The following is a 17,439-nucleotide window of genomic DNA, read 5'->3' on the forward strand; positions in this document are numbered from 1 at the left end:
TCCTTATCAAGCAGCTTGGATTTTCTAGCCCAAAAATTTGTCCTGGCATTAACCTTCCCTAGCGCTTTATTGGCCATGCTCACACCTCCCAAGCTTCCAACAATGATACATCCCAAGTAGCTAACAGAGGTTTTAGTAGTCAGCTCCTGACCCCCTAACTCCACTCTGATTTCAGACGACCTACACAATTTAGGTCTGGATCCAAAAGTTTTCCCTAAGTGCAGAGATATCTCCAAGACATTTGCTAATGTTAGTAAGCTCTGTGCTAAGTATGCTCTCCAACATAGTTTTACTTTTGTGAGACACCAGAAGTGTAGAGTCATCCGCATAAAGAAAAAGATGTCAAGAACGAGCATCTTTGATATCGTTAATATACAATAAAAACAGCAGAGGCCAAAGCACGCTCCCCTGCGGAATGCCACAACTCAGTGGTTTTGCCTGAGACAGTGACCCATTAACCTCGACTACTTGCTCCCTTCCTGATGAATAGGACTTTACCCAGCCTAGAGGGATACTGCTCAAATATGGCAGTAGAAGAAGATGGGACGAGATGGATTTTGGATGACATTGTGCAAATTTTGTCATCAATGAAACATTTGATCTCCACACAGTTTTCTGTTTCCAAAACTAGAATCTGTAACAAACAGAGTGCACTAAGTTTGGTAGACTTGACTTGCCTGATTGTTTACAGAGATGACTATGTTTAGGACGAGTGCACTAGTTAGTGGGCGTTTTCCTAATGATCGGCATCCATATTCAGTAGGGAACAAATGGTCCTCGTCCTCTTCTTGGCACTAGCTAGCTAGCTAGCTTGTCTCAAGTAGATATCTAGCTTGCTAGCTAGCTAATTCACAACTCACAAAGAACAAACAAAAAACATACTTGTACTTGGCTTAATTAAATAGCTAGAAATCGATGTCTTTGTAAGTTTTGCCACAACTAGTACTCCGTCTGTGAATCAACTTTTTTTTTCAGGATAAGAAACACGTCTTCAATAAATACCTTGTTTACTGTAAAATGTTGTCAGTGATTTCGTTAAGGGGAAGCAATATAAAAAACTAATTGTTATGCAAAGCTAATTTCCCGCTTGAAATTGTTGAGCTGGAATCTCATATGTTTGTCGCAATTATTACAAAGATAGAAAATGAGGCTCTGTGCAGTAATGGGCTGTGATACTGTCCAGATTTCCAACAGACGTTGAAAGTAATAAATAAAGAGATGCATTTGGAGCAGTGGCGATTTTAGCATGTAAAAATGTTTTAGATGCATGCCAGAAAAGCCACTACACAACAGTGAACAATACATTAATTGAACTATAACGATGACAAACGGTGCCCACAAACTGTTATGGCCTACATAAAGCTGTTCCAACAGGAGAGCTTTCTTTTCAGCACCATGGAGTGAATCCTTACCACCACTCCACCTGGCTATCAGCAGAGCCTTGTCTGGCAGCGAAACAGTTCATTCAGCCTCATTTACTGCCTTAAGAAAAACTGCTGACTTGCTTAAGCAATGTGGTTTCTACTGACAATTGAGATGTACAAACTATGGCATAAGGGAACGATGAGCGGATAAGAGGCAAGCCGTAATTTCGATTAAGACATTAATGAGCAAGCTAAGACGGACATAGTCAATAGAACTATTTGTTCAGCACTTTTGAAATGTACAGCGACAGAATTCAGAACATGGGCCGTTCTTACAGTATTCTCCCTGTACACCAAGTCAGAATAACGGGGGCATAAGAAGACAGTGAAAGCTATTACAATATTCAATGATATTTCCCCAAAACAGGCTATAAGCTACATGTGCACCACCAAGTCAGAACTGAAAAGGGGGAAAGCACCCAGTTATTAGGTTGAGCCACATGGGCTACTAACAGCTTACTACATAACATACACTTAGTATTACTTGCTTAGCTACAATATACATATCTCCTTTGCATATTACATCATTTATGCAGCAATTTTTGGACACAACCATTGTCGTGCAGTGCTCACTTGAACAGGAAGGTGTCAGTCCTTCTTGTGGGCAAATGTTGTCATCCAACTTTTTCATCAAAGTCCGGCATTCTCTGGATTTATGGTGCTCTGGATTTAAGACAACTCAGAACTCGGGGAAAAAAACAAGGTCACATCACAACGTCAGTGATCTTCGTGCCGGAGCTCTAGAAAGAGGCCAGAGTTCCCGACTTGGATGTTGAATGACCGTTCAAAATGTATTTTGCCAGTTGGAGCAACATTTCTTCCAGAGTTTCCAGTTGTATTGAACTCACTGAAGTCTGAGATTTCCCAGTTCTGAGTTTTCAGTTGTTTTGAACGCAGCTTTAGTCATGCTGGATTGACAGCATGGCCAATGTATTCAACCTTTTCTGGCCCTTGGTGTTGTACAGTATGTGAATGTTTTTCCTTTTAAGCTTGGAAAAGAGACCCTTTAACCCAGACTTGGACCACACACCATCTCCACTGAATAGCAGGCTAGTGATTGCTTTGCAACACTTGCAGTTAGCCACTGATTCCTTCCAAACAACTAATTGTTGGATTTGCAATGTCCTACTTGTGTAATGTTTATGTCCAATGTATGTTTTATCTATAATTTTTCTCAGGGGCACAACTTTGGTTTTAGAAGGGGGGGGCATATATATATTTCTTTCAGTCGGATAAACACTGCAAACAGCCTACCCGACCCGTCAGAGACGTCCCGCATGGTCCTAAAGCACACCGTTGCAATTTCAGAATGTGGGGGGGGGGACATGTCCGCCCCGTCCCCAGTGAAAGTTGCACCCCTGATTTCTCTTCATATGACAAAGATTGAAAAGGATTTCAAAGTATGATGTATCAAAGTATCTGTCCAACCAAAGCTACGGTATATATACAGTGCATTGCGAAAGTATTCGGCCCCCTTGAACTTTGCGACCTTTTGCCACATTTCAGCCTTCAAACATAAAGATATAATACTGTATTTTGTTTGTGAAGAATCAACAACAAGTGGGACACAATCATGAAGTGGAACGACATTTATTGGATATTTCAAACTTTTTTTAACAAATCAAAAACTGAAAAATTGGGCGTGCAAAATTATTCAGCCCCTTTACTTTCGGTGCAGCAAACTCTCTCCAGAAGTTCAGTGAGGATCTCTGAATGATCCAATGTTGACCTAAATGACTAATGATGATAAATACAATCCACCTGTGTGTAATCAAGTCTCCGTATAAATGCACCTGCACTGTGATAGTCTCAGAGGTCCGTTAAAAGCGCAGAGAGCATCATGAAGAACAAGGAACACACCAGGTAGGTCCGAGATACTGTTGTGAAGAAGTTTAAATTTGGATACAATTTATATCTTTATGTTTGAAGCCTGAAATGTGGCAAAAGGTCGCAAAGTTCAATACTTTCGCAATGCACTGTATATATATAAAAAAACATGATTTGATGTCATTTTATTTGTGGCCAATTGTCACGGCCGTGGTCGGAATGAGACCAAGGTGCAGTGTGGTGAGCGTACATTTTCTTTTATTTGTAAAATGTCGCCAACAAAACAAGAAATAACAAAAACGACCGTGAAACTTACAAGGGCTATAGTGCCCCTAACAAAGACAACATCCCACAATGACAAAAAGGGAAAAGGCTGCCTAAGTATGATTCCCAATCAGAGACAACCATAAGACAGCTTTCCCTGATTGAGAACCATACCCGGCCAAAACATAGAAAACAGAATATAGAATGCCCACCCAAATCACACCCTGACCAAACCAAATAGAGACATAAAAAGGCTCTCTAAGGTCAGGGCGTGACACCGATGACCATGAGCCTTCTTGGATGGGCACTTCTAATGTAAATCTATGGCAGCACCCAAGGAGCTTGAATTTTTGAGCTCTCCCCGTATATTTTGTGGTGATGTATTGTCCGCATGAGTGACAGAACACTGAGCCAATCACGGCGCAACTAGAGAACATTACTAACCCTTACGTTCTCTATTTTCTGCTGGCAGCTCCACCGCCACAGAAAGCACTGAGCTAGGCTGAAACACCTGCATTTTGGAACTGCCTTACTCAAAAAAGAGACCATGTATGTATGCGGCTTTATTACCTCATTATTTATTTATTTTACATTGTTTGCCAACTGATATGTGACATGTATTAATGGCAAAATAACATGCAAAACAGGTAACCTCAAGAAATAAAATGAATGATGGGTCGCCACTGATTTGGATAAATTATTGCACGGTGAGAAATATGTCGGTAGCTGTGTAATCAGTAGTGTGCTGTATCCATGACTACCCATCTAACCAATCACTAACGCAATGGTCACTGATAGATAAAATATGCTAGCTACCAGTAATGAAACAAAACTATAGCTGGGTTTAACACAACTAGCATGATGAGGCAACATGGCTAATTAACATTAGATGACCAATGTGTCCAGCTATATGACATACCAGGGTATCCCAGGGTATGCTGCACCATCAAAAGATGCCATCATTAGTGACACTGGGGTCATTGCAAAGTAATTTATCGAGCTGTAGAACACCATTAAGCTCTTAAGTTTTGGTAGACGTCTGTAAAACATTGCATAGGCAACTACTTATGCTCTGTTGCCCTATGATCAGATTAGGTCAGAATACCATTAAAATATAGTCTACTATAATTATAGGCATCTTCTGAAAATAGACAAAACTCAAAAGGTTGTACATTTCACCAACATGTATTAAATAGCCGATAATATGGTGAACAATATAGAAACCATGAAAGTAGAGGATGGATCCCCTCTCAATATGAAAATGACACACCACAAGAAAGATACACAATGTGTAGAATTAGAGCAGAGCCTCAAAACATCAATCAGGTTTAAGAGGGCAGCAACTGAACACGTTTCATAGGACAAGATAAAGTGTGGGTGTTTATTCTAATGTTTCAGAGGACAAGATAAAGTGTGGGTGTTTATTCTAATGTTTCAGAGGACAGGATAAAGTGTGGGTGTTTATTCTAATGTTTCAGAGGACAAGATAAAGTGTGGGTGTTTATTCTAATGTTTCAGAGGACAAGATAAAGTGTGGGTCTATTCTAATGTTTCATAGGATAAGATAAAGTGTGGGTCTTTATTCTAATGTTTCATAGGACAAGATAAAGTGTGGGTGTTTATTCTAATGTTTCAGAGGACAAGATAAAGTGTGGGTGTTTATTCTAATGTTTCAGAGGACAAGATAAAGTGTGGGTGTTTATTCTAATGTTTCAGAGGACAAGATAAAGTGTGGGTGTTTATTCTAATGTTTCAGAGGACAAGATAAAGTGTGGGTGTTTATTCTAATGTTTCAGAGGACAAGATAAAGTGTGGGTGTTTATTCTAATGTTTCAGAGGACAAGATAAAGTGTGGGTGTTTATTCTAATGTTTCAGAGGACAAGATAAAGTCTGGGTCTTTATTGTGATGTTTCAGAGGACAGGATAAAGTCTGGGTCTTTATTCTAATGTTTCATAGGACAGGATAAAGTCTGGGTCTTTATTGTATAATATGTTCTCCGTTATTGGGGGTGTTGCTGATCAGGCAATGGTTGTTATGTTGTTATCTCACAGAAAGGAATGTGCTAGTTTTGATTGAAGAAAAGGAGTGTGAGGTTGACCCAGAAGTCTGCAGACTACAAGGATGGAGTCTATATACACTACTAACTATAGCAGGACACGATCAGTAAGAATTGAAGGTCCTCATTTGGGTACTGGTCACAGGAGTAGCAAGAAAGGCTGCCTCTCTGCTGACCTCTGGAGTCTGTCTTTCTCCTCTTACACATACAGAGAGAATAACAACATGGCTGCTGTTTGAATGAACTGTAGAACACTATTAAAAACAACCAATCAGGGTGAAAAACAGGGATAGGGGACATAAACATCAACTATTATCTACAAACTACACTACCACAGATGTTATAAAAACCACTACACTACTAAATAAACTATAAAACAGAAGACCATGAGCACAGACCCAACATCCAGCAGAAACTAGAGAAGAGGTGAGAAAGATAACATGAGACCATGAGCACAGACCAACATCCAGCAGAAACTAGAGAAGAGGTGAGAAAGATAACAGGAGACCATGAGCACAGACCCAACTCCAGCAGATGATGTCAAATGTGGTTCAGGTGGTCTGCAGGAGGTTCAGGTGGTCTGCAGGAGGTTCAGGTGGTCTGCAGGAGGTTCAGGTGACAGGATGTCCTCAGGCTCACAAGGATCTAAAGGACTTCAGATGTAGAGGAATAAGAGAACAAGGGTCGAGAACACAAGAATAAACTTTAAACTAAACACTGGCCTATACTGTATAGATCAGGCATGGGCAAAGGCCGGCCGGGGGGCTGTATTTGGTCCGCTACCTGATTCAATACGGCCCGTGGAATCATGCTCAGATCACAAAGAATTTGCGATAGTAAAGTTTGTAAAAACGTATTTGTTATTCATATTAAAATCCCAATGAATACTCACCTTTGTGTAACATTTTAACTCCCACCGCTTGTGGGACATTTATTTTGAAGGCACGTATAAATAACAACTGCACGAGGAAATACAGTGACTGACAGGCTGACATACACGTCACAGTTAAATAGTAGCTAGCTAGAAATTGCGCAAAAAAAAAGGTTTTTCAAAAGATATCAAAGAAAGGGAAAGAGGACAATGAATGTAGGGTGTTTCAGCAAGAGTGGACATGACATATTTATTTATCGAGGTATCAGGGAAAGCTGTGTGCTAAGTGTGCAAAGAGAGCATCGCTGTCTTGAAAGACTACAACTTGTCCCGACATTGTCCAGACGAAGAATGCAGAGAATTATAGGAATATGTCTTCTGAGCAAAGGGCAAGTGCATCAAAAGAGTTGCTTTCTCAGTTGCAAAAGCAGCAAGGACTTTCCACAAAACTGCATTCAGCAAACGACGGAATTGCGAGACCTAGCTATGTACAGCACTGTGCCACAAAATTGCTTTACATAGCAAGCCATTCGCTGAGGGCTAAATCATTAAATAAATGTTTAATCGACTCTGCAGCAATACTTTGCCCCGACAAGAAAGAGCTGTTTAAAAATGTTTCCCTGTCAAGACGAACAATGACACGGTGTGTTGAGGACATCGCAGAGAATATGGAACAACAGTTGAACGAACAGGTAAAGGATTTCACCTTTCTCCTTGGCCCTGGATGAGAGCAGTGACACGGCGCAGTTGTTGATATTCTTACGAGGTGTAAACCCAAGACTTTTAAATGAGAGGAGCTTGCTTCAGTGCAGGCAATGAAGAGCACAACCACAGGGAAATGTTTATCATAGGAGGTTAATAAGTGTGTGGCAAAGCTGGGAGTGAGTTTTGAAAAGTTATCCAGTGTGACCACTGATGGGTGCACAAACTTGACAGTAAAAAAGATTGGCCTTTTGAAAAGGATACAAGATCAAGAAGCTGAGCTGAACCCAGATTAGAAAATGATTTTCCTGCATTGCATTATTCATCAGGAGGTGCTCTGTAAATGTGTTCTGAAAATGAGCCATGTTGTGGATACAATCACTAAAGTGGTAAACTTCATAAGAGCAAAATCTTTAAACCACAGGTAGTTTGTCTCACTGTTGGAAGAGACAGAGTCGGGTCATGCAGATCTCCCCTACCACACAAACATGAGATGGCTGATTTTGGGGAAGGTGCTTAAAAGGGTGTGGGACCTGAAGTCAGAGATTGCAGAGTTTTTGCAAATGAAAGGAATCGTGGATTTCCCTTAACTGCAAGATAAAGAATGGCTGGCTGATTTTGCCTTCACTGTGGACATCATGGTCCTCATGAATGAGCTGAATTCCAAACTACAAGGGAAGGGCCTTTTTGCACATCAGATGTACAGCCTTGTCAAAGCCTTCAAGAGAAAATGACTCCTTCTGACCCGCCAAGTAGAAGCCAACAATCTCACCCACCTGACAGTACTCCCAAGTGGCGCAGCAGTCTAAGGCACTGCATCTCAGTGCAAGAGGCGTCCCTACAGTCCCTAGTTCGAATCCAGGCTGTATCATATCCAGCCGTGATTGGGAGTCCTATAGGGTGGCGCACAATTGGCCGGGGAGGACCGTCAGTGTAAATAATAATAATTGATCTTCAGTCTGATGAAGTGATTGGAGAACTATTCAAAACAATGTCACTGACAAGTTGAAACTTTCCAAAGATTAGGAGTCATGCTTAGAGATGTTTGTATTGTTTGGGTCAACCTATGTATGTATGTGAACAGACATTTTCAGTGATTAAATATAACAAGTCAAGACACAAATCAACCTTTTTAAATTTAACCAGGTAGGCCAGTTGAGAACAAGTTCTCATTTACAACTGCGACCTGGCCAAGATAGAGCAAAGCAGTGCGACACAAACAACACAGTGGGATAAACAAACACAGTCAATAACACAATAGAAAAGTATATATACAGTGTGTGCAAATGTTGTAAGATTAGGGAGGTAAGGCAAAAAATAGGCAAAATAATGACAATTTAGCAATTAAACACTGGAGTGATAGATGTGCAGAAGATGAATGTGCAAGTAGAGATACTGGGGTGCAAAGGAGCAAAATAATAAATACAAATATGGGGATGAGGTAGTTGGGTGGGCTATTTACAGATGGGCTATGTACAGGTGCAATGATCGGTAAGCTGTTCTGACAGCTGATGCTTAAAGTTAGTGAGGGAGATGTGTGTCCAGCTTCAGTGATTTTTGAAATTCGTTCCAGTCATTGGCAGCAGAGAACTGGAAGGAAAGTTGAGTTGGCTTTGGGGGTGACCAGTGAAATATACCTGCTGGAGCGCGTGCTACAGGTGGGTGCTGCTATGGTGACCAGTGAGCTGAGATAAGGTGGAGGTTTACATAGTAAAGACTTATAGATGACCTGGAGCAAGTCGGTTTGGTGACGAATATGAAACGGGGGCCAGCCAACGGTGACAAAACGGATGGCACTGTGATAGACTACATCCAATTTGCTGAGTAGAGTGATGGAGGCTATTTTGTAAATGACATCGCCAAAGTCTAGGATCGGTAGGATAGTCAGTTTTACGAGGGTATGTTTGGCATCATGAGTGAAGGATGCTTTGTTGCAAAATAGGAAGCCGATGCTAGATTTAATTTTGGATTGGAGATGTTTAATGTGAGTCTGGAAGGAGAGTACAGTCTAACCAGACACCTACAGTTGAAGTCGGAAGTTTACATACACTTAGGTTGGAGTCATTAAAAACTTGTTTTTAAACTACTCCACAAATTTCTTGTTAACAAACTATAGTTTTGGCAAGTCGGTTAGGACATCTACTTTGTGCATGACACAAGTAATTTTTCCAACAATTGTTTACAGACAGATTATTTCACTTATAATTCACTCTATCACAATTCCAGTGGGTCAGAAGTTTACATACACCAAGTTGACTGTGCCTTTAAACAGCTTGGAAAATTCCATAAAATTATGTCATGGCTTTAGAAGCTTCGGATAGGCTGATTGACATCGTTTGAGTGAATTGGATGTGTACCTGTGGATGTATTTCAAGGCCTACCTTAAAATTCAGTGCCTCTTTGCTTGACATCATGGTAAAATCAAAAGATATCAGCCAAGACCTCCGAAAAAAATTGTAGACCTCCACAAGTCTGGTTCATCCTTGGGAGCAATTTCCAAACGCCTGAAGGTGCCACGTTCATCTGTACAAACAATAGTACGCAAGTATAAACACCATGGGACCATGCAGCCGTCATACCGCTCAGGAAGGAGATGCGTTCTGTCTCCTAGAGATGAACGTACTTTGGTGCGAAAAGTGCAAATCAATCCCAGAACAACAGCAAAGGACCTTGTGAATATGCTGGAGGAAACAGGTACAAAAGTATCTATAACCATAGTAAAACGAGTCCTATATCGACAACCCGAAAGGGCGCTCAGCAAGGAAGAAGCCACTGCTCCAAAACCACCATAAAAACGCCAGACTACGGTTTGCAACTGCACATGGGGACAAAGATCGTACTTTTTGGAGAAATGTCCTTTGGTCTGATGAAACAAAAATAGAATTGTTTGGCCATAATGACCATCGTTATGTTTGGAGGCGAAAGGGGGAGGCTTGCAAGCCAAAGAACACAATCCCAACTGTGAAGCACAGGAGGTGCTTTGCTGCAGGAGGTACTGGTGCACTTCACAAAATACATGGCATCATGAGGAAGGACTATTATGTGGATATATTGAAGCAACATCTCAAGACATCAGTCAGGAAGTTAAAGCTTGGTCGCAAATGGGTCTTCCAAATGGACAATGACCCCAAGCATACTTCCAAAGTTGTGGCAAAATGGCTTAAGGACAACAAAGTCAAGGTATTGGAGGGACCATCACAAAGCCCTGACCTCAATCCTATAGAAAATGTGTGGGCAGAACTGAAAAAGTGTGTGCGAGCAAGGAGGCCTACAAACCTGACTCAGTTACACCAACTCTGTCAGGAGGAATGGGCCAAAATTCACCAAACTTATTGTGGGAAGCTTGTGGAAGGCTACCCAAAATGTTTTACGCAAGTTCAACAATTTAAAGGCAATGCTAACAAATGCTAATTGAGTGTATGTAAACTTCTGACCCATTAGGAATGTGATGAAATAAATAATTCTCTCTACTATTATTCTGACATTTCACACTCTTAAAATAAAGTGGTGATCCTAACTGACCTATGTGTATACCCATTAACAAGAGTTCTGTCCGTGGTGCTGAATGCACAGTGTACTTTTCCCTCCGTGTAGTTCATTCCATGTTTAATCAAGAAAATCCCTACCAAAAGGAGAACATGGATGTGGTTTATTTCTGTGCATGTTAAAAAAAGTAAAATAAGTAGCATACCTGGACGTGATTTACAGTAGATATATCTGTCAACACAGTCATACACATGATGTATAATCCTGTAATATGATTCTGGCCCGCGGTGGCAAAAATATATTCTAATCTGCTCCTCCATGGAAAATAATTGTTCATGCCTGGTTTAAACAATGGCTGGGGGTCCCAGAGAAGAGGTGAAACAAAACAACTGGTGTTGTAGATTCCCAGAAACTTCTGAGGTCTCTTCTGGAGTCAGTCATATTTCCATAAAATGAAGCAAAATTACAATTTTTTTGTGAATTCAATAAATAAATTACTCCGGAGGAAGATATGGCTGAGAAACATCAGTCTGCAGAAGTCCTTTGAGGGCCTAAAGAAAAGGGGGTTGTGTGTGACGAGCACTTTGAATAGTGCTTTATTCTGATTCTGGTACAGCTACTATCTTTGTCAACAAAAATACATTTCAAGTCATATGATACACGGAAGACACTGTCCTCCGAGGCACTATCTACCAGAATAAATAGCAGGAATCCACCCTCTCAACCTGCAACAGATGCACGGCATAGTAGAAAAATAAGTAAGCCAACTACAGAGTTCGTAGCAATTAAAGATGCATCGTTGTAGTTTTATATCAATACAACAGGTTTAAAGTCTTGAATTGTCTATTTTTGAAGGAGAAGACAGGGGAGCAGATGGAGGTTTATGTGAGAAAGAAGACAGAGAGAACAAGCGAGTGAAGGAGAGCGTAGACCCAACTCCAGCAGAGGAAGCAGCTGATGGTCTGCAGAAGGTGGTCTGTCAGATGACAGGGGTGGCAGAAGGAGGCATCCTCACAAGAAAACGGGAAGCTTAAGTGTCAAAGGAAGCGGCATGTAGCACAGGTGTCATGCAGGAGGCCATTGGAAGGAGGTCTATAGTATAATAATTATACACTCGCAGTAATTGATTGCACACACATTGAAACAAAAAATATCAAAGTTAATCTCATATAGATTTTGTCTTCTCCAGGAACTGTATTCTATCAAATTGACACCAAAAAAAAAAATCCTATAGATTGAAATAAAGCATATGTTGAATTCTAATAGACAACATTAGGATTGATTATACAATTATATGTGGGTTTTTCTTCATCACCCAACTATCCTCTTTATAATTTGTAGAACAAAACAAGATACAATGTTGGAGGCCATGGGGTCCCGACCTCCACATCTAAAGGACTTCTTCAAACTACAGAGCAGTGTGCAGAGAAATAAGAGCGGGCGGAGGTTCTCCGTGGAGGTAAAAAAAACTTGGAATACAGATGTACCACAACAGTCCTTCCACTTACAGAATTCTCCAGAAAAAATGTATCCTACCATCCCTAAGTACCCTCCAGCGCACGCACCATTTGTTCATTTTCTGTTAGAATAAATATAGCATTTTGCTCTTTACAAGAGGCTTCATTTATTGCTCTACAAGAGGCTTCATTTATTGGACTGCATGTTTTCAGAAGTTATCTCAAATCTGGTATTTTATTTTGAAGCCCGGATTCCTTGACTCTTTCATGGAAAATATGAAATATGAGCACAGCAGAAAGAGAAGCAACTCCTGCGTTGTCCTGTTGGAAGGTGAACCTTCGCCCCCCAGTCTGAGGTCCTGGGCGCTCTGGGACAGGTTTTCATCAAGGATCTCTCTGTACTTTGCGCCATTCATCTTTCCCTCAACCCTGACTAGTCTCCCAGTCCCTGCAGCTGAAAAACATCCCCACAGCATGATGCTCACCACTATGCTTCACTGTAGGGATGGTGCCAGGTTTCCTCCAGACGTGACGCTTGGCATTCAAGCCAAAGAGTTCCATCTTGGTTTTATCAGACCAGATAATCTGGTTTCTCATTATCTAAGAGTCCTTTAGGTGATTTTTTGGCAAACTCCAAGCGGGCTGTCATGTGCCTTTTACTGAGGAGTGGCTTCTGTCTGGCCACTCTACCATAAAGGTCTGATTGGTGGAGTGCTGCAGAGATGGTTGTCCTTCTAGAAGGTTCTCCCATCTCCACAGAGGAATCCTGGAGCTCTGCCAGAGTGACCATCGGGTTCTTGGTTACCTCCCTGACCAAGGCCCTTCTCCCTCAATTGCGCAGATTCGCCGGGCGGACAGCTCTAGGAAGAGTTTTGGTGGTTCCAAACTTCTTCCATTATGGGGTATTGTGTGTAGATTTATGGGATAAAAAACAAAAACATTTTAGAGTAAGGCTGTAATGTAACAAAATGTGGAAAAAGGGAAGGGGTCTGAATACTTCCCATGCAATCTGAGTTTCTTTGGAGCTAGCTACCTAAAGCTGGCAAAAAGCTATGCTGTGGTCTCATACTCGCTAGCTAACTAATGTCAGCTGGACTCAATGGTATCATCTTCCTTGAACCTTGTTCTCACGGTATCCGTACCCCAAGGGTATTACGTGGGACACACTTGTGTCAACCTTAGTTCCTTTTCAGACTTGACGTTGCCAAAGGCGCTTCAACAAAGTAATGTGTAAAGGGTCTGAATAATTGTATAAGTGAAAAAACATTTTTTTTAACTGTTTTTGCTCATTATGGGGTATCGTATGTAGATTGAGAAAAAAACTATTCAAACCTTTTTAGAATAAGGCTGCAACGTAACAAAATGTGGAATTAGTCAAGGGGTCTAAATACTTTCCGAATGCTGCGATAGTATACAAATAATAATTGATTGGGCTTAAATATAGCACATATCTACCAACTGAGGTACTCAAAGCACTTTACATACTCACCTCATCCACCATCAATGTGTAGCACCCACCTCAGTGATGCACAGCTACCATTTTTTGTGCCAGAATTCTCACCATGCATCAGCTATCAGGTAGAGAGGCGAGGAGTGATATGCCAATTAGGAATGAGGGGGGGGGTGATTAGGTGGCCATGATGGAATGTGGCCAGGTTGGAAATTTAGCCATGACACCGGTGTGAACAGCCCTACTCCTACAATAAGCTCCATGGGATTTTGAATGACCAGAGTCAGGACATCCGTTTTAACATCTCATGTGAAAGATGGCACCCTACGCAGGACAATGTTTCCAAATGTAATCAGGGTTTGAAAGGATTACGTATTATCTTGTTTAGGCTTCTTTGCGGTCAGTTCACAATCAAATGTTTTATTTTATTATTAAGTTCCGGATCCCCGACCATCTGCTCAACATCAAAATTGTCCCGCGGCTGAATCTAGTTGAAGATCCCTGATTTAGGGTATCAATTACTTTCAAAGACATTTGGGGTTAAGTACCATGATATTAATTTATATTGAAAAAACAAATAGTTGAATATTCCCGGGACCACCCATACGTAAAATGTATGTACGCATGACAAAGTCGCTTTGGCTAGAAGTGTCTGCTAAATGTAATGTATTCATATTGGAATGCATTTGGAAATAGACAAATACACTGACTTAAACACACCCCGATGCATTTAACCCAGGTATTTTAAATAAGTATTGGAAAATACTTTTAAGCAGTAGGCTATTTATAGGAAATTATTAGAAATACTTCCAGTAGAAGTACTTGATTCGGGCCACATTATTTGTTATTTAAACACACCAAAATAATCAAATACAGATTGAACCCAGGTCTGATCATCTCCCATATTCTTTACCTGTCACACCTTAACTGTCGTCATTACTCCAATGTCTAGGCCTGCTAAATGTTTTGTGTAATATGATGTAATAGTGTTTCCCCTGCTAACACATATATACTGTGGGAATAACATTATCTAGAGGAATATTTCCATAATTGTACCTCTCATATCAAAAGAAATAGAATGGTTTGGACAGACAAATAGACACATGAATGACAGTTGTTGCACAACAACAAGCACAACTTGTAGTAAAGAACTAATGAAGTGACAGTTAAACCAAAGATTAGAATTTTCCCTGAACTTTTATTCTGAATATATATATATATATACACACACACAACAATTATATGTTTGATTACAATGTAATAAAGAGAATGATGGTCATTACAGTGTGCACAAGGCAGACACTTCCGATTCCAGTTTCATGAATGGGAAATGAAGTGCAAGCTCAGAGTAGGTCTGAAAATATAGGTGAAAAACATATGTACCCTGTACAGGAAACAAGTATATTTTATCTGACCCTTTAAAAACATAGCTTGGACCTTGTAGGCTCAAGATGAGCCAGAACATCCATTCCATTAGTCTCAGTTCAGGAATCCAGCGAGATGTAGGCAGCAGAATATTCAACATTTCAATTCTATACATCGGCATTACATTAAAATATACAAGACGCTAGCAACAGGTGAATCAAATGGGAAGCAGTCATACAGTAGCAGAGACAATCACAAACACATGTCTTAGTTAAGTGTGCCTTTCACACACCCACTGTGCAACAGTGACACCCTCCCTAGAAACATTGAAACATCATGAAATTGCCATGTTGTAAGCTCAGCTAAATGAGTAACAGCATTTTGTAACAAATAACCCTAGTCTAGACGAGAATGTGATTTCTGGTTAATCTAATCCTAATTATGTAACAATTGAAATACTGTTTTGACCTTGAACAGAACATCTGTTTATTTGGAGTCCAGCTTTGCCTCCCTTTCCTTGCTGGTGGTCAAAGACATGGCACCTTCTCCAAGAGTCCCTTTAGAATTCAGTCCCTGGTGAACTCTGTCATGGGGTGAAGTCTCGGACCCCTTTTCTGTGGGGTCTAGGGAAGGGGCTTGTGGCGTCACTTTACCACTTGGTGCATCCTGGGTAAACGTTTGTGGTAACACTTTACCACTCTGGATTTCTTTGGAAGGTGAGTGTGGGGACATTTTACAAGTCAGGTTATCTTGGGTAGGGTTCTTTGAAGGGACTTTGGCAGGGGATTGTGGTGACACGTCACCACTCTGGGTTTGTGGTGGCACTTTGCAACTTTGGGCATCATGCTGCAGAGTCTGCTTGACCCATTTGTCTGGGGTTGAGGCTTCCAGTTTCTCTTCGGAGGCGTGTTGAGTTGCTGGGTTCAGGGTGGCTGAGAATCCAGTAGGAGGTTCCAGGTCCTCAGAGGAGGATTGCAGGGCTGCTTTACTTTCTGTGGTGGGCTGAGAAGGGGACGGCTGGGACGCTTTATCCCCGGCTGCAGCGTTTGGGGAAGGGTCAGCAGGGCCAGACCGGGGTTCTTTAGTGGGCGATGAGCTGATCCCTGTGAAGGAGAAAAGGAAGCTCAATGAGCATGGTCAACTGTGAGCATAGCTCACACCGCTGGTGAAATGGACTTCAGTTCATCTCAAATAGTAGAGTTAATCTCCAGCCGTTACTGAGCTTTCAGATGTGTCAACTTGGCATTCTCCATTCACAAGAACATTGTGACTGAATAAGGAAAAAAGTTCCAGCGGAAGGTCAACCTGAGAAAAACTTGTCAATCATTTCAGAATGAAACCACGTTCCTAATTATCGAAACCACGTTCCTAATTATATTTTGGAGTGCAGACTAACAGTAGGCACATGTCAAAAAACAGGTAAAGAAAAAGCTCACATCGCCTCTCCCCTATTTGACCTATATAGTTTGTGTATGTATTGATGTGTAGGCTACGTGTGCCTTTTTTAAATTGACACAGTTCTGTCCTTGAGCTGTTCTTGTCTATTAACGTTCCATATTATGTCATGTTTCATGTTTTGTGTGGACCCCAGGAAGAGTAGCTGCTGCTTTTGGTATTTTTGTGTGGGGGGGGGGAATACCAAACAGCTTAATCTGCATATTGCTCATTTGCATATTCATGTCTATTTTAACACAATATTTCAGAAAAGGTGAAAAACAAATAATCTCATGTCTATTTCAACCAACTAATTGTAGCAATACCGCAAAAAAGGAAGAGGCAAGTGGGAAAAAGTAAGGAACTCTTGACAGCTGTGCCATATAAATTGCTAAATAGTTGGGAAGAGATTTGCGATGTACCAATTCCATGGCACATGGTTTATGAATTGACATGCAAAACGACGCCGGATTCAAAACTTAGAATTTTTTCAATTTAAATTATACCAAATTATTGCAACCAATAGAATGTTATATAAACACAGCAACAAAAGAAACATCCCTTTTTCAGGACCCTGTCTTTCAAAGATAATTTGTAAAAATCCAAATAACTTCACAGATCTTCATTGTAATGTGTTTAAACACTGTTCCCATGCTTGTTCAATGAACCATAAACAATTAATGAATATGAACCTGTGGAACGGTCGTTAAGACACTAACAGCTTACAGATGGTAGGCAATTAAGGTCACAGTTTTGAAAACTTAGGACACTAAAGAGGCCTTTCTACTGACTCTGAAAAACACCAAAAGAAAGATGCCCAGCGTCCCTGCTCATCTCCGTGAACGTGCCTTAGGCATGCTGCAAGGAGGCATGAGGGCTGCAGATGTAGCCAGGGCAATAAATTGCAATGTCCGTACAGTGAGAAGCCTAAGACAGAACTACAGGGAGACGGGACGGACAGCTGATCGTCTTCGCAGTGGCAGACTACGTGTAACAGGGATCGGTACATCCGAACATCACACCTGCGGGACAGGTAGAGGATGGCAACAACAACTGTCCGAGTTACACCAGGAACGCACAATTCCGCCATCAGTGCTCAGA

At 41.1% G+C, this 17,439-nt stretch overlaps 1 protein-coding gene across 18 annotated transcripts in view; it reads right to left on the reverse strand.

Annotated features, from left to right (window-relative positions):
* Positions 1-14,717: 14,717 nt before the first annotated feature.
* ppip5k2 (diphosphoinositol pentakisphosphate kinase 2) overlaps positions 14,718-17,439 on the reverse strand; it is a 70,401-nt gene continuing 67,679 nt past the window's right edge. For all 18 annotated transcript variants that reach the window (XM_021601598.3, XM_090233663.1, XM_090233662.1 and 15 more), the window contains one exon: positions 14,718-16,007. In XM_021601598.3, the coding sequence (XP_021457273.2) occupies positions 15,391-16,007 (617 nt within the window). In that variant the 3' untranslated portion in view covers positions 14,718-15,390. The remainder of the gene's footprint in view (positions 16,008-17,439) is intronic.

Source organism: Oncorhynchus mykiss, chromosome 5, assembly GCF_057628025.1.
Source record: "Oncorhynchus mykiss isolate SJ-2025 chromosome 5, ASM5762802v1, whole genome shotgun sequence".
In the NCBI taxonomy this organism is placed as follows: domain Eukaryota; kingdom Metazoa; phylum Chordata; class Actinopteri; order Salmoniformes; family Salmonidae; genus Oncorhynchus; species Oncorhynchus mykiss.